The 22,361-nt window shown below is 51.4% G+C and overlaps 1 protein-coding gene across 1 annotated transcript in view; it reads right to left on the bottom strand.

Moving 5' to 3' along the window:
* Positions 1 to 21,134, bottom strand: part of Exoc3l2 (exocyst complex component 3 like 2) — a 32,325-nt gene extending 11,191 nt beyond the window's left edge. The window contains exons 1-7 of the mRNA XM_050126367.1: positions 20,958 to 21,134; positions 13,040 to 13,575; positions 8,625 to 9,216; positions 4,793 to 4,904; positions 2,657 to 2,758; positions 2,461 to 2,561; positions 1,754 to 1,864 (exon numbers count right to left, since the gene is read on the bottom strand). Coding sequence (XP_049982324.1) covers positions 1,754 to 1,864; positions 2,461 to 2,561; positions 2,657 to 2,758; positions 4,793 to 4,904; positions 8,625 to 9,216; positions 13,040 to 13,559 — 1,538 coding nt within the window. The 5' untranslated portion in view covers positions 13,560 to 13,575; positions 20,958 to 21,134. The remainder of the gene's footprint in view (positions 1 to 1,753; positions 1,865 to 2,460; positions 2,562 to 2,656; positions 2,759 to 4,792; positions 4,905 to 8,624; positions 9,217 to 13,039; positions 13,576 to 20,957) is intronic.
* Positions 21,135 to 22,361: the final 1,227 nt, after the last annotated feature.

A 22,361-nucleotide genomic window follows, 5' to 3' on the forward strand; every position in this document is an offset into this window, starting at 1 on the left:
TTTCTCACAAACGGCCAGACTGTGGTGGTAAGGAGGATCATTATCACCATTATTTATTATTTTATTTATGGGGGCATGCCTGCCACAGTGCACGTGTGGAGGTCAGAGGACACCTTGAGAGTCAGTTTTCTCCTCCCACCATGTGGGCCCCAGGGATGAAACTCAATCTGTTTTCGCCACTGAGCCATCTCCCTCATTGAATTGAACTCCCAGTTTTATAAAAGCCACCTGAGAGGTGCAGCTTGGTGGTAGTGCAGTAAGCAGGCTGGAGATGCTGGGTTTCATCCCAGTAGCGACAATAAAGCAACAAAGCCTGCGATGGCCACGCTCGCCTGAACTCCCAGCACGCGGGACGCAGGCGCAGGAGGATCAGAAATTTAAGTTTGTTTTCAGGGATACATGAGACCCTGTGCTAAAAGCCCAATCAATAAGTAAAATTTTAAAAATTATATATGGCCTGGCATGGTGGCACACCGCTTCAATCCCAACACTCTGGAGATGGAGGAGAGCAGACCTCTGTGAGTTCAAAGCCTGCCTGGTCTATGTCTACACCGTAAATTCCAGAACAGTCAGAGCTATAGAGAAACCCTGTCTCAAAAAGTAAATGCAATATAAAGTAAATTAATAAAAAGAAAAGTTCCTTTGCATGCACATGTGGGGGCCACAGGTAAAAATCATGGGCTGTGGAATATTCCTTTACACTGTGTGAATATATGTCGCTGTGATTGGTTTAATAAACAAGTTGACTGACCAATAGCTGAACAGGGTAAATCTAGACAGGAAAGTCAAATTGAGAATGCTGGGAAAGAGAAGGGTGGAATCTGGGGTCACCATCCAGATGCCAAGGCTCAGGAGATGAAAGTGCCATATTAATAAAGGTACCACCTCATGGTAGAGCATAAATACAGAATACCAGTTAACTTAAAATGTAAGTGCTAGTTAGTAATAAGCCTGAGCTATTGGCCGAGCATTTGTAATTAATACAAGCCTCTGTGTGGTATTTGAATGCTGCTCCTGGGATGGGAAAACTCCATCTACAGTTAGGTGTCATCATCAGTTATTTAATATTATTTTTTTAAATGTGTTATGGGTTTTTGCCTGCAAGTATATCACTGTACCACTTTTGTGTCTGTAGCCCTTGGAGGCCAGAAGAGGGCATCAGATCCGTTGGAGCTGGAACTACACATAGTTGTGAGCCTGATAGAATGGGTGCTGGGAATCGAACTTTAGTCCTATGGAAGAACAACCAGTGTTCTTAACCTCTGAGCCATCTCTCCAGCCTCCACCTTATTTTTTGAGAAAAGAGTTTCAGTGACTTCTGGGAATCCAAACTCAGGCCTTCTTTCTTTGACTATAGCCACTATAATTCTCCAATTCTTTTTTTTTTTTTATGTACACAGTGTTCTGCCTGCATGTATGTCTGCACACCAGAAGAGGGCACCAGATCTCATTACAGATGGTTGTGGGCCACCATATGGGTGCTGCGAATTGAACTCAGGGCCTCTGGAAGAGCAGCTTGTGCTTTTAACCTCTGAGCCGTCTCTCCAGCCCCCTATTTCTCCAATTCTAACACATCAATATTCCCCTTGTATAGATGGATGCTGCAGTCCAGGCATCCCCCAGATCCGATGCCTCTGAGGTTGCATGTCTGTGCTCCCGGCCCCTAAGCTCATTGACACCCACCCAGAGACCTACTTGCTCAGTTCAGGTGTCACCCAAGCCTCCCACACTCTGTCCCCATGGGTGTTCTCACCTCAGGGGGGGCCCACAGTTGACCAGCGAGATAGTCCTACTGATGTAGGTTTCAGAGGGCAGTTCTCGGATCCCTGGGTTCTCGTGGAACCGCTCCACTCGCTGCTGAAAGCTGACAGGAGAGGGGACAGTGGGCACAACGCATGGCACATGCTGCTGGGTCAGAATTCCGTGACAGACGCTCAGGGTGTCAATTAAAGCAGGTCCTACTCCCCGGCATCAATCACCCAACCCAAGTGCTGGAGGTTGAACCCAAAACTCTTAGGAGGTAGGTAATCCTTCCAGGATTGAGCCACACCCCAGCCCCTCACTGGGGGATTCTAGGCAGGGGCTCTACCACTGAGCCATACCCCAGCCCCTCACTGGGGGATTCTAGGCAAGTCTTCTACTGGTGAGCCACACCTCCAGGATTATTGTTGTCTTTTTTTTCTTTTCTCTTTTTAAAGATAAATTTTATTTCAAATTATTCATATGCATGTGTCTCTGTGCACATGCGTGCTGGTGCCTGGGGAGACCATAGACATTGCACCCCCTGGAGCTGGTGTTATGGACTGACGCCAGCCATCTCACGTGGGTTCTGGGACTGAACTTAAGTTCTCTGGGACACACTTCCCCAGTCCTCCTCTGCCTTTCACCCCGACTGTCTCAATGTGAACCAGATCCCGGTGGCCAGCCCCCTCAGACCCACCCTCTCCCTATGCCCCTTACCTCTGCAGGAACTCTGCCAGCCCTCCCAGGCAGCAGTGTGCCATCCTCTCCACAAACTCTTGACTGATACGGGGTGCTCTCTCTGTGTGTTCTTCCAGAAGCTGTGTGGACCAGGAGGAGGCACAGAGACACAGTAGAGGGGTTGGTTCCCCTCCCTCCCCTCCTACACCTCAGGCTATCCCCTTCCTCCCATTACCTCACAGACGTCTTGGGCCAGGTTGCTGGGCCTGTAGTCCAAGCTGCCCCACTGTTCCTCGTCTTCCTGCAGCACTTGAAGGAGAGCTGCTCGGGTCTGAGTCTGCGACAGGTGGTGGACCAGCAGAAGTCAGGGCAGCTGGGCCTTACCATCCTCTCACCACCATCTAAGTACCTTCACCAAGAAGTTCTGGGCTCACCCCACAAACCCCAAGGTCAAGGAGATACTTGGAACCCTCCCCACCCCACCCTTGCCTCCTCCTTTCCTGCCTGTGGTCTAGGACTTAATATTAAAACCATGTGGGTTTTTTTTTAAAGATATAGATAAGGCATTCGGTGGTGGCACACAGCTTTAATCTCAGCACTTGCAAAGAAGAGGCAGGCAGATCTCTGTGAGTTCGAGACCAGCCTGGTCTAGAGTTGCAGGACAGTGAGGGCTACACAGAGAAACCTTGCCAGAGAGAGAGATAGAGGAGAGAGGAGAGAGAGAGAGGGGGGGGGAGGGGAGAGGGGAGAGGGGAGAGGGGAGAGAGGAGAGAGGAGAGAGGAGAGGGGGGGGGAGGAGAGAGAAAATGTAGGTGTCCAGAGAAGCCAGAAGAAGGTGTCAGATTCCCCTGGAGCTGGAATTACAGGTGGCTATGGGCTGCCTGATATAGGTGCTAGAAACTGAACTTGAGTTTCACTTAGGTGCTGAACCATCACTCCAGCCGCAATACCGTGTGTGTGTGTGTGTGTGTGTGTGTGTGTGTAGATATATATCTCACATATATACATATATGTTTATACACACACATTAACATCTATATTTGTTTTTCATTTGTTTTCGAGACAGGGTTTCTGTATCCTGGAACTCCCTCTGTAGACCAGGCTGGCCTTGAACTCAGAGATCTGCCTGCCTCTGCCTCCTGAGTGCAGAAACCGAAGGGGTGCGCCACCACAGCTGACTACACCTTGTATTTTTAAGCTTTCTCTTGCAGCCGAGGGCTGTTTGAGGGCGGAAGGCTCTTCTACAGGGTTCTGCTGAACAATTAGTTTAAAGCACTCACATTTGGGCTGGGAAAGTAACTCAGTGACAGAACCCTGACCTCACAAGAGCAAGGCTCTAGGTCACTCATGGCAGGAAAAGACACATCTAAAAGTTCTGTGTTCTGATTCAAGAATGCCAAACACTAATGGATAGGTATTTAGCTCGGCGGTAGAGACCCTGCCTAGAATCCCCCAGTGAGGGGCTGGGGGCGTGGCTCAGTGGTAGAGCACTTTCAAAAGGCCCCTGTTCCATCCCAGGAATATGGGGGGGCACAAAAGGAATTTTCGAGGTTTGCCTATCTGATTCGCTAGTGTCCTCAATTGAGTAAGTGAGTGTAGCTTTACATGCGTGGTCATGTACATGAGGTAAGACCTATCATTAAGCACTTGTTTCTGAGACAGAATCCCACTATTCAGGCCTGGCTGGCCTGGAACTCTGCATGTAGACCAGGCTGGACTCATCTGCCTGCCTCTGCGTCCCAAAGCCATGACGAAAAGGTGTCGCCACCTGTCTTGGCCATTCCCTGCTTCTCTTCTCAGCTGTGCAAGCATATTGTCAAGATGCCTACATGCCGGGTGCTGTGAGTATTGGGGTCTTGCAGTGAGACTCTGGGACCGGGGTCTGAACCTCTCAAACCTTTGTGTGTTGGGGGAGTGCTTAGGAGGTGACATAAAATGTAGACATGGTCAAGAATGGTTCCGCACGCAGTGATCTCAGCGCTGGGGTGACTGAGGCAAGAGGATTATGAATTCTAGAGTGAGACTGTGTCAAAAAAAAATTCTAAGAAGAGAGAGAGACAGAGAGAGGAGAAGAGGAGGAGGAGGAGGAGGAAGAGGAGGAGGAGGAGGAGGAGGAAGGGAAGAAGGGAGGAAAAGAGGTAAAGGGAGAAAAAGGAAGGAAGGAAGGAAGGAAGGAAGGAAGGAAGGAAGGAAGGAAGGAAGGAAGGAAGGAAGGAAGGTCTCCTGTGGATTTGCGTGTCAATGGCCTTTGGACGGAACTCAGGTCACCACAGGGAAAGGAAAATGGAAACTGAGTTGGGGAGGGGAACCTGCCAAGCCCCTTGTGACCTCCAGAGTCCGTTCCCACCCCAAGTGGCCAAGTCCTAGGTACCTTCACATCAGTGACACATTCATCTTCCAAACCACGCAGGGTGCCAGCGGAAAGGAGGGGCCCCAGCTCCCCGTTCTCCAAGGCGACCATGTCTACCAAGCCCAGGATCTCCCTGGGGTGGGGAAATAAGAGACAGAAGGTCTGTGAGAGATGGGGCTGAGCCCCGGGGCCCCTCCACGTGTCCCCACAGTCTTGGTGTCAGCAACCCTAGGCCACTCCCTTCCTCTCTCGGGCTGCCTTTCTCATCTTTCAAAGGAAGTGTTTAGAATTATGTTTCCCTTGGCTCCAGTACTGAGTCAGCTCTCCTGATGGATGGTGTCCGGGCAAGACTTAGCTGTCAAGTTCAGGCTTGACGAGCGGACTTGGGCTTCTAACTTTGGGAGCTTCACCTCACCTGGTTGGGGGTGCTTTCCAACTTAGCTGCGCTCGTGCCCCTTTCAGGTGAGGCTAACAACCTCACCATCGCCCACCCCGCACCTCCCATCGCCCACCCTCACCAGATTTTTCTCGTGGGATCTGCTTGGTCAGAAATGCCATCTTCCTCTGATTCAGACTTAGCCCGTGTTGATTCAGACTTAGCCCGCGTCTTATCTTTTCCAGGAGCTTTCCAGACCCATATCCTGCCGCTACCTGTCATGGGCTCTGCCTTCCTTTTCTTTTGATGACAGCATTCTGACCTTTTAAATATTTTTTAGGGGCTAGGTAGCCCAGGCTAGCCTGGAGCTCACTGTATAGCCCAGGCTCACTTTGAACTCCTGATCTTTCTGCTTCAGCCTTCCAGCTGCTTGAGAGCACAAATGCGTGTGACCGGGCACCCGCGTCCTCATTTGGTACCATCCCTTCATTCTCTCTTGTGTGGTTTGGAGATGGCTAACTTCTTTCTTCCCAGGGAAGAACAATGGAGTTATCTCCATACCACCCCCTCCAATCCCCCCACAAAATATAGTCCATTTGGGGATTCAGAGGCTCAACAGATGTAAGATTCCAGAATTGGAAGGAAACTCCCAAAACTGGATCAGAACTCAGCGACCAGCAGTGTGGGGACAGTCAGAGTCAACAGTGACAAAGTCCAGTGACCTAAAGGGAGTGGAACAAAGGTTTAGGCTCCTTAGCACTAACTCACCAGGCTGGAAGAGTTATAAACCTACCAAGCCTCAAAAAAATATATGAGCCAAGCAGTGGTGGCACGTGCTTTTATTCCCAGCAGAGACAGGCAGATGGATCTCTGTGAGTTCGAGGCCAGCCTGGTCTATATGTAGAGTTCCAGGACAGTCAAGGCTACACAGAGAAACCCTGTCTTGGAAACAAACAAACAAAAAAAAAAATATCTGGGGGGTTGGAGAGATAGTTAAACTGTGAAGAGCACTTGCTGCTCTTGCAGAGGACTTGGGTTCAGTTCCCAGCACCCACACCGAGTGGCTTACAATCGCCTGTCAGTCTAGCTTCACCGGATCTACCCCCTCCACCTGTGGCTGCCGTTGGCACCGGCACACAGATACACATGCGCGAGCACACATGCGCACACACACATAAATGAAGAATTTAAATCTTCGTAAAATATCTGCCCAGCTGGGCAGTGGGCACACGCCTTTAATCCTAGTACATGGGAGGCAGAGGCAGGTGGATCTCTGTGAATACAGAGGCCAGCCTGGTCTACAGAGTGAGTTCCAGGACAGGTTTCAAAGCTACAAAGAAATCCTGTCTCAAGACAAAACAAAACAAAAATCTACCCAGCAGGTTTGTCTCACTAGATACTTGGGAGGTTGAGAGGGGAAAAATGGAAGTTCAAGGCTTGCCTGATGTACAGAGTGAGTTCAAATCCAGTCTGGGGTACAGACTAAGACCCCGTCTCAACATGAAAAGATAAAGGGGCTGAGGCTGTTGCTCAGTGCAGACTGCTTGTCTAGTATGTGAAAGCATGCAAGACCAGGGGTTTAATTCCCAGAACAGAGACAGACAGAGACAGAGAGCTACTATTTTTGTTTGTTTATTTTATTTTGTTTTGAGACCATGTTTTCTTGTGTAGCCCTGGCTGTCCAGAAACTTGTTCTGTAGGCCAGGCTGGCCTCAGACTCACAGGGATCTGCCTGCCTCTGCCTCCCGAGTACTGGGATTAAAGGTGTGCGCCACCACCGCCTGGCAAGAGAGTTACTATTTTTTAGACCATTGCATGTAGCATGATCAAATGGGGTAGGTGTGCCATAAGCATGCGGAGGCCAGAAGACATCTTTATGGAGTCTGTTCTCTCCTTCCTCCCTAACACGGGCTCTAGGGTTCTACCTCACATTGCCAGGCTTTCACAAGTATCTTTACCCCTGAGACACCTCACTGGTCCCTCCCAATTTTACTTTATTTATTTTATTTGAGACAGGGTCTTTCTATATAGCCCTGGCTGTCCTATGTAGACTAGGCTGTTGCTGGAACACACAGAAATCCACCTACCTCTACCTTCCTAGTTTAGGAATACAGGTGTGGGCTATCACACTTGCTGCCTTCTGGAATTCTCTCAGACTGAGGCTCAGTGGGACAGAGATCCATGTTGCTAACGTCCTGGGACTGGAAGGGTGGACAGCTCTTCCCTTTCCAGAAGGTCCACAGCACTGAGCTACTATGCCCGCTGTGGATTAAACAGTGCTGAGAACCCAGAACGAGAACACCGATGGTGTTCTAGGTCTGGAAGGACGGCAGAGTTAAGATTTGAAGTCTCCAAGAGGCAAGCCACTAAGGCATAGGGACTCACTATGGACGGTGCTAACGGCCCTGGGCCAGTACAAGGACCCCGCGGCCATCAGCGTTGAGTTTACAGAGGTTCTGGGACTGGAACAATCAACAAAGCTGGTGCAGGGACGGACACGAGTGATACAAGGGTCAACGTCATAGACGGCCCACATTTGCTAGGGTCTAATATGACGATGCGGTAGCGTGCACCTCTAATCCCAGCACCAGGGACATCCTACTTGGCTTTAATTGCCAACTCGACAAAAACCGATCTAAGAGAGAATCCTCAACTAAGGAACCCCTCAGATGAGTCCACGGGGGAATGTCATAGGAGGGTGCAGCCCACTGTGGGTGACCCCATCCCCTGGCCAGGGGATCCTGAGCCATATAAAGAAGCTAGCTGAGATGCCTGCCAGCCAGCCAGCCAGCCAGCAGCACGCGCCCATGGTTTCTACTGCGTTTCCGTGGCTGGGAGTTCCTTGGTCCTAGGTCACTCTCTGTGTGTGGGACAGCTAGCCAGGCAGCCGTCAAGTTTCTGCTTAAGTTCCTGCACTGATGTCCCTCGGTGAGAGACAGCGCGAACTGTGACCTCACTGAATGAGTCCTTTCCTCCCATAAACTGTTTTTGGGCAGAGTGCATTTCTTATCACAACGAAAAGGAATGAAAGAATAAGGGAGGCAGAGGAGGATCGGAAGGAGAGCTTTGCAAAATGTCAATAGTGCAGGTGACGAAATTTATCTGACGCTTGATTATTGTTAATTCGTGGGAAGGAAAGAAGAGGAGGAGGAGCTGGAGCGATGGCTCAGCGGTTAAGAGCGCTTGCTGCATTTTTTTGAGGAGGATCCGAGTTTGGTTTCCAGCATTCACACTGGGCAATTTACAACCGCCTGTTACTCCAACTCTAGGGGGAACAATGCTTCTTTCTGGTCTCTTTCAAGCACCCGTATGCCTGTGCACATACATATGCACAGATAAGCATGCCTTAAGTAAAAATTTTTAAAAAGGAAACAAGTTCAAGTTAGCCTGGGCTACATGAGCCCCTTCCCCTAAATCCAATAACTCAAAAAGGTATCTGGGGTAAGGTGCATACGGCCCGGGGCGTCCCAGGCTCACCTAGGGTACACCTGATGGTGCCAGTGGAGCAGGGCGTAGCGATCAGCGAGGGGGAGCCTGCGGCGCGCGGCCGCCCCGAGCCACTCGGCCATGGCCTCGTGATAGCCGCGCAGGTAGACGGCGCCGGCGCGCAGCTCCGCGGGGTAGGCTGGAGCCAGACGACCGCGCACGGCGGCCACGTCCTCCAGCAGGCGCGCGCGCAGCGCCTCTAGCTGCCCCGCCAGCGCCCCGCGCGCGCCCGGCGCCGCCGCCTCCTCCAGCCGCTCCCGCGCCGCGCGCGCCACCGCCTCGACCCAGCGCGCGCGCAGCTTGCGGGCCGCCGCAGGGCCGCGCCGCGCGTCCGCCGCCTCCTCCTGCTGCAGCACGCGGCCCAGCTGCGCCACCGCGCCCGCGCCGGGCCCCGGGGCTGCCAGCGCCTCGCGCACCAGCGCCCAGAGCTCGCGCTGCAGCGCCTCGTACAGCAGCGCCACATCCCGCGCGCGCCGCCCCGAGCCCGCCTCGGCCTCCGCCGGCGCCTCTGCCTCCAGCTCCAGGATGTGCTCGTCCGCCCGTGCCAGCTCGCGCTTCTGGATCAGACCTAGGATCTCCAGCACTGTGGAGGGGTTTGGGTGGGGGAGAAAAGGGGGTGTCAGGAAGTGGGGCAGGTGCCCCAGGACCCGCAAAATCAGAGAGTGGAGAGATGAGGAGAAAGAGCACAGGACACCAAAACTGAAAGGTGAAGGATGTGGAGAGGGTGTCAGCGCTCAGGACGTGGCCACTAGTTCCTCCCAAAATGAGAGAGTGAGTGTGATTGTCAACCCTGGTGACACTCGCCCTTAACACCAGCTATTGCACCCAACAGAGCAGCCTGGGCTACAGAGAGACCTTGTCACAGAACAAAAAGAAAACAACAAACAAAGTGAGAGGGCGCCTTGGCAAAGGTGCCTGCTGCCAAGTTTGATGACCCGAGTTCCATCCCAGGACCCACATTTCCTGGAAAGTGTTCTCTGTCCTCCATCTATGCATGTGCACACAAGGGGCGGGGGGGGGGACACAGAGAAGAAAGATACAGAGAGACAGAGAGAGAAGAAAAAGAGGAATGGGGCTGCCTGCAATCCCAGCAGGAGGATGAAGAGTTCAAGGTCTTGGGGTTGAAGATCTGATCCCTCTTCTGGCCTCCTCGGGCACACGTGTGGTGCACAGAAATACATGCAAAGCACATACACATAAAATAATAAACTAATTTTAAAATGAGTTCAAGGTCTACCTAGGCTACATAGCAAGTTTGAAGCCATTTCTGAGATACATGAGTCTCCGTTTAAAAAAAGAGAGAGAGAGAGAGTCAGTAGTAAGTCCCCAGAAAGGACCAAGACGAAGGAAGGAACTGGGGAAGTAGAGGTTGAGAGGGAAGATGGAGGGCTGGGGCCAGGAGCTTTGGAGAGGAACCTGCCTAGGGAGCAGAGGCCACAGGACAGCAGGTGACACCGAGAAGATGGATGTGTGGTCTCACATCGGTCATCCACTTGGGAGGCTGAGGCAGGAGGATTGCCTTGGGCTCCAGGCTGTCCCGTGCTATGTTCTGAGCTTCATGCTAGGCGGAGCACAGACACAGAGAGGACTGTGAGGAGGGAGGAAGCAAGAGATGAGAGGGTTCAGGGAAGGAGAGGGGGTGGGGGAGAAGAGAACAGTTAGAGACGCAGCCAAGGATGGAGGTTAGCAAGAGAAAACAGTGGGATTGGAGGAAGGGGCTGGGACGGAGAGGAGGGTCTGAGTGCGACTTGTGGGGTTGAGAGATGTGCTCAGATCCAGGTAAGTAACTGATGTCGAGAGCCATGGGGGGAGCAAGGGGCAGGCTGGTTAGGGGTCTTTGGGGGTAGGATGGCTGTGATGGTAAGGCCACACTCTACAAAAGTGGGACCCACAGTGAAAAGGGGAGTCATGGGTTTGAGAGGCTTTAAGTAGAGGCCAAAGGGGAGGAGGGTCCCGTTGGCCAAGAGTTACCCTCAACACCTCCCCCCCCTCGCCGTTTCCTCCCTGGCAGAGAAGCTATTTCCTGAGCAGCGCTATTTCTGCCCATCCGTTTCCAGAAGGCGGGGGCTCCAGTCACCCCCTCCTCACCTCTCTGCAGTGCCCTCCCAGTCCCCAGGGAGCCGGAGCTGAAATAGCCTCTGTCCAGGATGTGGAGGGCATCAGAGGACAGGAGAGGCTCCAGGAAGGTCCCCCGACGATGCATGAAGTAGGGGGTAGGGCTGAAGCTAAGAGAGGGTGGCACAAAGCTGGGGTGGAGAATGGAGTTTGGGGGAGGCTGGGAAAAAGACAGAGCGAGGCGGAGGGCAATTTAGCATCCGAGTGAGCTTGGCACTATGATTTGCAGACTGAGCAAGAAAGCCAGGCACGATGAGGCAGACATAGCCTACCTACCAGGGCAGAAGAAACCTAAAGTTAAGGCTAGTTTGAGCTACTTTAGAGACCTTGTCTCAAGCCAAGGGAGAAAAAAAGAACAACAACAACAACAAAAAAAAAAAAAAGAGAGCCAAGTTTGGAGGCACTCACCTGTAATACCAGGACAGAGGCAGAGGCAGAAGGACTGCCCTGGAGTTGGAAGCTAGTCTCATTCATGCAGATCTACAGATGGAGGCAGGGCTATAAAGTGAGACCTTCTCAAAAGCCATACAGAGCCTGGAGAGACCACTGGAAGAGCAGAGGACCCAGGTCCAGTTCCCAGCACCCACATGGTGGCTCACAATGGTCTAACTCCCTCTCCAGGGGATCCAGTGACCCCTTCTGGCCTCTAGGGCATTGCGCACACACAGTGCACATATATGCACACAAGCTCATAAACTAACAATAATAAAAACAAAAAATTCCCAAATACAAAATGGTAGAAAGCCATGGGTTCAATCCCCTTCTCCTCACACACAAAAAAGGAAAAGAATTGAATTTGTCTGTTTATGTTTTGGGTAGTGAGCCTCACTGTTATTGGTTGAACCATCTCTCCAGAACCCATTTATCCATTTTTATTGTTCATATATGTGCACATGATAGGGGAGGGAGCAAGCACACACGCACTGCTGCATGTATGGAGGTCCTCTGACAGCTTTGTGGGGCTGCTTCTCCCTTTCATCTTTCCCTGGGTTCCAGAGATGGAGTTCTGATTTCCAGGCTCTCCCAGCTAAGCTGCCTCACAGGCCCAGGCATCGAGAACATGACGGTGGCTCAGGAAGAGAGGGACACAGAGGAAGCATGGGACGCGGCATGGGGTGGGGTTGAGGATGAGGATGGGTTGGTAGTATGGGTTGGCTGTGTCCCCTCAACCAAGCTGTGACTTCTAGTCTTCCAGTATTATGGATGTGACCTCAGTTAGAAATACGATCTTTCCAGACGTCATGGGCACAGCTCCTAAGCCAAAGGTTGGTGTTCTTAAGAACAGAAAACTGGGGGTAAGGACAGGGCTCAGCAGGTAAAGGCACTTCCTATCAAGCCTAACAAACTGAGTTTGATCTTCCAGATCCACACAGTGGGAGGAGAAAGTTGACTCTTGCAAGTTATTGTCAGTCACACACAGAGAGAGAGAGAGAGAGAGAGAGAGAGAGAGAGAGAGAGAGAGAGAGAGAGAGGAATGAGAGGAGAGAGAGGGACAATTCCACACAAGGATGAAAGATCGGAAGGATGAGTCTCCAGTTCCAAGGCAGGAAGACTTCCAGCAGCCAGCCAGAGCTGGGAAGAGGCATAGAAGAGGCCCCTGCAGGCCGCCTGTTGTGTGCATCCGGGAACCAACTATCTCTACTCTCTAAGGCACCCATGGTACTGCGGGACTCCGGGTGAGCAGCTGGGGCGGGAGATTTTGAAAAGCAAGCCTGAACAGGACAGTGAAGCTGGAGGTGGAGGGAGGAGGTGAGATTCAGAAAGGAATGGGTGGGAATGACGCTGTGCACCCTGAGCTAGGGCTGGAGGGGGGGGGTGAAGCTCAGGGCCAGGCGGTCTTAGGCTGGGGAGGAAAAGGGGCTGGGGGCTGGGGAAGGGGGAAACGGTGCCTTACAGAGTTCAGGAACATGGGACATGCTAGCTGGACTTTCACTTGGTGTCAGACATGGACACGAGAAGTTGGAAATGGCCTTTGCGGTCGCTAGCATTCATTTTGTGTGTGTGTGTGTGTGTGTGTGTGTGTGTGTGTGTGTGTACAGTTATTTGGGTTCCAAGGCTTCAACTTGTGTCATCAGAATTGTGCAGCAAGCACCTTAACAAACTGAGCCATCTTGCTGACCCAAATACGAACTTTTGGAGGGTGATTGGACATGGGCTGTGTGACTCGAGATGGTGTCACAGACGAAGGCTGGCATAAGATTAGGTAGAAAGAAGAGGGACCCCACCCCTAAGGGTTGATGGATGCAGCAGTGAGCCCCCTACGTCTGCATCAAGAGTCCCCACTCACTCACCAGACAGTGGTTCCTTCATCTTTGGGGGCTCCGGGACTTTGGGTGGGGGCTCAGGGGCCGCCTCACCTGCAGGTACCACTCTCTCTGCCAAGGATGCTCGTCGGGGCTTGGGCCCACGACCGAGTCTCAGGAAAGCCAATCTTCGAGCGGCTTCTCCAGTTGGCTCCTCATCGCCGTGGGTTCGGAATCCCTGAAGTCGGGTCAGGAGGCCAAAATCGGCTGAGCTCCTTCGTATGCCTGGTGTCAGCACACGGCCCAAGAAAGAGCGGCCTTGCCCATCCCCGGGGCTGCCTGCCCGCCGGCCCGAGGTCCAGCCCAGTCGGAAATGGGCCAGACCAGCCAGCTTCTCCAGCGTGGCCCGCCGGCCGCACGACGTCCCATTGGGCAGTGTCCCCGGCTCCCGAGCTTCTTCATCCAGCGCTGGAGCGTCTTCAAAGGGGTTGCGAGAGGACCGCAGGGGCAGGGTCCCTGCTCGTGGCATCTTAGGGTCTCCCACCCCCAGACTCTTCAGGATTGGCATTTTGACAGGCTGGCACCTGCAGAAAAATAATGACCAAAGTAGTGTGGGTGACGGTGTCTGTCCTTGTGTGCTGAAGGCTTTGATTAGAAGGTGCCAGGGATGCCTAAGGGCAACTGATCTCAGAACACTGAAGACAAAGCTAGGTGTGGCCGTGACCCTTGGTACCGAGCACTGGGGAGGTGAGGGCAGGAGGATCAGGAGTTCAAAGCCTTTCATGGCTACACTGAGGTTTTAGGGCAGCTTGAACTAAACCACATGAAACTCTCCCTGAGCCACACACATCTCTTTCTTGCTCTCTCTCAAACACACATATACACTCTCACACACACACATATACACACTCTCTCACACACACACATATATATACACTCTCTCACACACACATATATACACTCTCTTACACACACACCCTCTCTTTCCCCCTTCTGTCTCTTTCTCTCTATCACACACACCTCTTTCTCACACTGCCTCTTTCTCACATACACACATATATATACACTCTTACACGCATACCCTCTCTCACACACACAAAGCTGATGATATTAAGACAAAAGGGATGAAATAGATCCATATCTATCACCATGCACAAAACTCAAGTCCAAGTGGATTAAAGACCTCAATATCAGTCTGACCACACTGAACCTGATAGAAGAGAAAGTGGGAAGTACTCTACAACAAGTGGGCACAGGAGATCACTTCCTACATATAACCTCAGCAGCACAGACAGTAAGGGCCGCATTGAATAAATGGGACCTCCTGAGACTGAGAAGCTTCTGTAAAGCAAAGGACACTGTCGCTAAGACAGAAAGGCAACCCACTGACTGGGAGAAAATCTTCACCAACCCCGCAACTGACAAAGGTCTGATCTCCAAAATATATAAAGAACTCAAGAAACTAGACTGTAAAAGGCTAATCAACCCAATTATAAAATGGGGCACCGAGCTGAACAGAGATCTCTCAACAGAAGAAGTTCAAATGGCCAAAAGACACTTAAGGTCATGCTCAACTTCCTTAGCGATTAGGGAAATGCAAATCAAGACAACTTTAAGATACCATCTTACACCTGTCAGAATGGCTAAAATCAAAAACACCAATGATAACCTTTGCTGGAGAGGTTGTGGAGAAAGGGGTACACTCATCCATTGCTGGTGGGAATGCAAACTTGTGCAACCACTCTGGAAAGCAGTGTGGCGGTTTCTCAGAAAATTCGGGATCAACCTACCCCTGGACCCAGCAATACCACTCTTGGGAATATACCCAAGAGAGGCCTTATCATACAACAAAAATATATGCTCTACTATGTTCATAGCAGCATTGTTTGCAATAGCCAGAACCTGGAAACAACCTAGATGCCCTTCAATTGAAGAATGGATGAAGAAAGTATGGAATATATACATATTAGAGTACTACTCAGCAGTAAAAAACAAGGACTTCTTGAAGTTTGCAGGCAAATGGATGGAAATAGAAAACACTATCCTGAGTGAGGTAAGCCAGACCCAAAAAGAGGAACATGGGATGTACTCACTCATATTTGGTTTCTAGCCATAAATAAAGGACATTGAGCCTATAATTCGGGTTCTTAGAGAAGCTAAATAAGAAGGAGAACCCAAAGAAAAACATATAGGCATCCTCCTGAATATTAACCTTCAGCAGGCGATGAAAGGAGACAGAGACAGAGACCCACATTGGAGCACCGGACTGAAATCTCAAGGTCCAAATCAGGAGCAGAAGGAGAGAGAACGCAAGCAAGGAACTCAGGACCACGAGGGGTGCACCCACACACTGAGACAATGGGGATGTTCTATCGGGAACTCACCAAGGCCAGCTGGCCTGGGTCTGAAAAAGCCTGGGTTAAAACCGGTCTCGCTGAATATAGCGGACAATGAGGACTACTGAGACATCAAGAACAATGGCAATGAGTTTTTGATCCTACTGCACGTAGTGGCTTTGTGGGAGCCTAGGCAGTTTGGATGCTCACCTCACTAGACCTGGATGGAGGTGGGTGGTCCTTGGACTTCCCACAGGGCAGAGAACCCTGATTGCTCTTTGGGCTGACGAGGGAGGGGGACTTGATTGGGGGAAGGGGTGGGAAAGGGGAGGCGGCGGTGGGGAAGAGACAGAAATCTTTAATAAATAAATAAAAATAAATAAATTAAAAAAAAAAGACAAAAGGGATGGATGTGGTGACACAGCCATATAATCCCAGCACTCTAGAGACAGAAACAGGAGGATTGACACCTGTACAGCAACACAGTCATTGGGAGCTGCCGGCCAGCAAGACTAGATAAAACAACAAACAAACAAACAGCAACTAGGAGCAAAATAAAACAAAAACTGCAATAGAGGTATGGCTCAGTGGTAGAGCCCCTGCCTAGAATCCCCCAGTGAGGGCTGGGGTGTGGCTCAGTGGTAGAGTCCCTGCCTAGAATCCCCCAGTGAGGGGCTGGGGTGTGGCTCAGTGGTAGAGCCCCTGCCTAGAATCCCCCAGTGAGGGCCTGGGGTGTGGCTCAGTGGTAGGGCCCCTGCCCAGCTTGCACAAAGCTCTGGGTATGATACTCAATACTGCCAAAAGACAAGAAACTTAGTGGGTCTTGGGATCCACTCTTGGCAGGCTGTGAGGATACAACTGTGACAGGCCAGAGCCACCCTCACAGGGCTCAGTGTCCTGTGTCCTGTCCATTTCTATGTCTCCATCTCTGGCCCTTTGTCTCTCCCTATACCCCTCTCACAACTGGAAACTATGACCACTTCCCTGCCCCAGACTCAGGTTTTTTTTTTTTTTTTCCAGACAGAAGCACAGGCTGACCTAAGACTTGTTACATAGCTTAGGATGGCCTCAAACTTGAGGTGATCCTCCTGCCTCAATCTTCTAGGTATGCCTACAGCTGTGAGCCACCATACCAAGCTTATTTTAATTTTTGAGGCAGAAATCACATAGTATAGGTTGGCCTTGAACTCCCGATCCTCTTGCCTCCACTTCTGGGATAACAGTATTGCACCACCATGCCCTTTCAGCTTCTTGGCACTTGTAGCTCAGCTTTGAAGATTTCCATGTAGCATAAACCTGATCCTTCCCCTCCGGAACCTTCCATAGTTCCCCAGTGCCATTGGTTCGATGTTCAGGTCCCTCATCAGAGCCCCGGGGTCTGCGGGCTGGGCTGCACACCTCCCTGGAGCTAATAAATCCCCTGTTTCCTCTTTTCTGGGCTGTGTCTCCAGGTCTCCCCACATGGAGCCAGGTCTCCATGCTTTGGAGCTCAGTTCCAAGGCTGCCTCCTCCAGGAAGTCCTCCTGACCCTTGGGTCTCTTGACCCTGGGCTCCCTATAGTTCCCTCTATGGTGGTCCTTGTCTGGGGACAGGTCTGCATCTGGACTGAGAGCCTGGGGCAGGCAGGGCTGGGCTTGTGTCTGTCACTCCTGCGTCCCTGGCTCAGAGCATGGGTCAGGCACTCTGGAATGGGTGCTAACAGGAAGCAAAGGAAGGAAGGAGGCAGACAGTTCATTCCTTGGGGGGGGGGAGGTCATAAGGAGCGGGCCACACAGGACCTGAACTCTGTGACAAGGGACTTGGACTGTTTCCCAAGGGAAACTTGTGATCTTACCTTGCTGTCAGCATTGTGCCCAGAACTCAGGGACTGGTGGATGAGGGCCCATGCTCAACCACGGAGCTACACCCTGGGTTATCATTCTAACTCTGTGCACACTGTCTGTGTGTGGACGCGGTCACTGGAGTGTCACAGCGCATATGAGGCAGCCAGTTTCTCAATCTCAGACCCTCAGCCTTGGCCGCAAGCGCCTTTACCCCCTGAGATTTCTCAAGGACCCCTTGTTTCTTTTCCTTTCCTTTTTTTGTAAAATGCACCCTTCAGAGTCAGCAAGATGGCAGAGACAGATAAATCTCTGTGAATTTGAGGCCAGCCTGGTTTATACAGAGGTCTATATAGTTCTAGCCAACCAGAACCTCACTGTATAGACTGTATCCAAAATAAATAGATAAACTCGACAGCAGAGCTCTTTCCTGGTACACGTTTGTCCCTGGATCCCATACCTAGCACCACAAAAACAACAAAACAAAACAAACAAACAAAAACCCCAACCAAATAAATTAAATGATGAAGTACTCCAAACATTTAGAAAAGTATTAAAAACAAAATCAGTAGTCACGCATAATAGCTCAGAGCTCAGGAGTTCAAAGCCAGCCTGGGCTACACAGTGAGTTCCAGGATAGCCTGGAATGCAGAATGAGACCCTGTCTCACAAAACCATAAAAGATGGAGGTTGCAGAGTTGGCTCACTGGTCAAGAGCACTGACTGAGGTCCCGAGTTCGATTCCCACCACCCACATGGCAACTCACAACCATCTGAAACTCCACCCCTGTTCCTATTCTGGCTTCTTCGGGCACCAGGCTTGCAAGTGGTGTGTTGATTACATGTGGGCAGACCATGAAAACAGAAACGGCCTTGCAGCGCCTGTGTCTCACAGCTCAGCGCTTCCCTTTCCTCTGCTTATGTGATGCACCCGTGATGTTTACTGACGTATAGCCGCACTGTCTGGTTCACCTGCTTTAAGGGCTGCGTAATATTCCAGACAAAACTGGGTAAATAAACCACTGGATGCTCATTATATTTATATTATATATTATAAGGGTTGGACCCATAGCGAGTTTGTTCAATATTACATTATATACTACATGGGCTAGATCCATAGCGAGTTCGATATTATATTATATTAGGGCTGGACCCATAGCATTTGTTCATTATATTATATTATATTATATTATATATTACATGGGATGGACCCATAGCGTTTGTTCATTATATTATATTATATATTACATGGAATGGACCCATAGCGAGTTTGTTCATTATATTATACTATATATTACATGGGATGGACCCATAGCGAGTTTGCAAAGGGGGACTGCAGAGCCGTGAACCGTGGAGAGAGGCTGCGGCTAAAGTGTCGGTTTTCGTGGTAGAATCTGCATTCCCACTCTCGACTTCCACTGTTTAGACACACCGTTTTCTAGACGCACCGTTGTCAACCTCCCTCCAGTTTCCGCGGTCCCTATCCCTGAATGAGGCAGTCACCATAGCAACCCTTTGCTTTGGAGCCCCCACGGCGGTGTACAATCGATACACACTCCCCCATGGGCACACACTATTCACGCACCGATTTATTAGTCTTCCGTCTTGTGGAAGGCTCTGTATGCCTCACCCCAAAAATGGCTCCGGGGGCCGGTGGGGTGGCTCAGTGGGTAGAGAGGCACTTGCCGGGGAGCCTGAGAACCTGAGTCTGATGCCTCATCTTCACACGGTAGGAGAAAATGAACTACTAAAAGTGTCTTCTGACCTCTACATATGCACCGTGGCACACGAACGCCTGACACACACGCACACAAACCAACTGTAATGAAAAAGTGGCTCCGTCCCTCCCAGTAACGGCTCCAACGTCCCCCAAACTACCTCCAAGTCCTGTAATGACTGTGGCTCCCAACTGCACCTAGCAATGCCCAGACTTCATTGGCCACTCACTCCCTGGTACCCCTCAAACCGTTCCCAGCACATTCCCGGCATTTCTAAACTTAAGCAGCATTTACCACAACCCCCCCCCCACCTCTTTCCCCTTCCTGACTCCGACACCTCCCTCTGCAACCTGGTTCCAACATCCTGCCCCCTCCAACGCCCTCCGCTGCCTCCCGGTGCCCAGGCCCCTGACTCACTTCCGAGCCTCTCTCAAGCCCCCAGCCTCCGGGTTCTGCAGGATGTCTAGGCCACCAGCGTTTCCCTCTCCCGGCCCCTCCTCCTCTTCCTCACTGCCAGCCTTTCCCCAAACCCTCATCAGTAATCCTAACACTGTCAAGCCCTCAGCATCGAGCTAGGTATGGTGACACAGCAATCCCAGAGCCTGTCCCAGGAGGCTGGGGCGGGAGGACCACAATGCTTTTGAACCCTGGATAGACAAACCCACAAACCCGGTGTGGTAAGAGCATGCCTTTAATCTTGGCACGCGGGAGGTAGAGGCAGGAGGTCAATCTGAGGCACTTGAGATCAAACATCAAAAGCCAAGGCAGGGGATGTAGCTCAGTGGTGCAGCCCGCAGACGCCAGGGGCTTGCAGCTTGCCTGAAACTCCAGATTCCCAATCCAGCATAGGGGGGCACCAGCGGTGCGGGCCTGTTTTCCAGGCACTTGAGACACCCATGCCGAGGACCAGAGCATCAGGATCATCCTTGGACACATAGGAGTTTGAGGCCAACCTGGGCTACATGAGATGGGGGAAAATATCTATCTATCTATCTATCTATCTATCTATCTATCTATCTACCTCTCATCTACCTACCTACCTACCTATTTATTTGTTTATGTGTGTTTCTCAAGATAGGGTTTCTCTGTGTCGCCCTGGCAGTCTTGGAACTCACTCTGTAGACCAGACTGGCCTCAGATTCACAGAGATCCACCAGCCTCTGCCTCCGTAGTGCTGGGATTAAAGGGATGCACCACTACCGCCCAGATGAAAAATAGTGTTTTTTTGTTTGTTTGTTTGTTTTGTTTTAAAGCTCTCAAGGCCTGCATTTGGGAAGCTTTCCTTCCAGGCTAACCGTCCTAAAGCCTGACTCTCGCGGACCTTGATCCCAGCACCCGTGAGCAGCCTCCCTAGCTAATCCTAGCCTTGCCCACTCTCTCTCTTTTTAATTTTATTTATTGATTTAATTATTTTGTGTGTGGAGGTGCACACGTGTCATGGTCTATATGTGGAGGTCTCGTGTAAATTTTGACAGTCAGCTCTCTCTGCCTTGCAGGTCTCTGACGTGGAATCCAGTTCCTCACGGCAGCGAGCACCTCTAACCACTGAGCAGTCTTGCTAGCCCTGTCTTTTCTTTATCTATCTATCTATCTATCTATCTATCTATCTATCTATCTATCTATCTATCTATTTATTCAGACAGTCCCGATCTCTAATCCAAGCTGGTTGGAAGTCACTATGTAATCCAAACTGGCCAGCCTCCTGCCTCAGCCTCCTTAGTCCTGGGATTGCAGGTGTGTGCCCGTAGCCAGGTTTTCTGGGTGCTACCACCCTCATCTTTTGGGAGGCAGCAAGCGCTGAACCCCCATCATGCTTCAGCCCCCCAATCAGAGTCTGTTAGACCAAACATCCCCTATCTCCGTCCTCCAAGAGCAGCCGCAGTCTCTACCAGTCCCTCCTCCCTCTCTGGAACCCAGAGCCCTCCAGGCCTGGCGGCGAGCTGCCTTCTGCCTCTCCCGCAGCAGCCACCAAACTCAGCCTTCAGCCTCCCCCTTCTCATTGAACCCTTCTGCTTTCTAGTCCTGGGTTCTGATGGGGCCCCCATCCTTGGGAGAACCTGGAGGCATGCATTCTTCACCCCCAGACACTCACCTTCTGCTTTCTGTCCGTGCCTGTCCCTCTGTCCCCTCTTGCTGTCCAGTCTTCAGACTACTTGGGCCAAGACTGCTGAGAGCTTGGATCTGAGGAGGGGGGGCTTGGAGGAGGACAATTTCCTGTCAGGAAGCCCCTCCCTCTCTGGGGCCAGGGGCTGGAAGGCCCCGTTATCTGTCTGTCCTCCTAGGCCAGGCTGTGGTTGGGCCCTGCTGTGACAAGGGCCACAGCCCCCTGTTCCCCCTTAGCCCCCCCCTCCCAGCTTTGCCGGAATCTGCCCGCCCTTCTGCCTGCTTTTCACGCCTCCCAAGGTAACAACACCATCCTGTGTACCCAGGGGGGACACCCTGAGCTGGACAGCGGCCCACAATTGAGCTCTCGAGTAATGGAGCTGTGGATGGGGTCTCAAGGGAGCATACGTCCCTCTCCCCCACCCCCCTGAGACAGAGTTCTTCTGCGTAACAGTCCTGGCTGTCCTGGAACTCGCTTCGTAGACCAGGCTGGCCTCCAACTCACCACAATCCACCTGCCTATGCCTCCCAAGTGCTGGGATTAAAGGCACACGCTGCCACTGCCCAGCTTGAATGTGTCCCTCTTGTATTCCATAGTAAGGGACAGGACTCAGAGGAACCCCCACTGGTCCCAGAGGCTGGGCCTGAGGACCCAGTGGGACAGCCTTGGTGCAGTCTTAAAAATATAGTTCTTGCCGGGTGATGGTAGCGCACGCCCTTAACCCCAGCACTCAGAAGGAAGATGCAGGCAGACATCTGTAAGTTCAAGGCCAGCCTAGTCTACAAGAACTAGTTCCAGAGCAGGCTCCAAAGCTACAAAGAAAAGAAAGAAAGAAAAAGAAAAAAATGTAGTTCTCATCCTCTGTCCCTGCTGTGGGCCAGTCTCCCAGAGACCTGGTAACACTGCCACGTCCCACAGAGACAGGGTCACTATGAGGCCCAGGCTGGTCAGGAACTCAATACATAAACCAGGCTAGCCTTGAACTCCCAGAAACTGCTTCCCAAGTGCTGGAATTAAAGGCATGTGCCACCCTGTCTGACCCTTCTTTGTGTGTGTTTGGTTGGGGTGAGTGTGCTGGAATCGAACTCAGGGCCCTGTACAAGCTGGTCATGTGCTCTGCCATGAAACTGCTTCCCAGTCCGTATCTGTCTTCTTTACAGATTCCCCAATTCGCCCAATCTAATGTGGATGCAGTGAATCTGACTTTTTTTTTTTTTTTCTGAGACAGGGTTTCTCTGTGTTGAGTCTGAATCTTTAAAAGAGTGTAATACTGACTGGCGGTGGTGGCTCACACCTTTAATCCTAGCACCCTAGCTCTTGGGAGGCAGAGGCCAGCCTGGTCTACAGAGCCAGCTCCAGGACAGGCTCCAAAGCTGCGAGAAAGTCTGTCTC

Source organism: Alexandromys fortis, unplaced genomic scaffold (assembly GCF_014885135.2).
Source record: "Alexandromys fortis isolate MF-2015 unplaced genomic scaffold, M_Fortis_MF-2015_v1.1 scaffold_240, whole genome shotgun sequence".
Classification (NCBI taxonomy): Eukaryota; Metazoa; Chordata; class Mammalia; order Rodentia; family Cricetidae; genus Alexandromys; species Alexandromys fortis.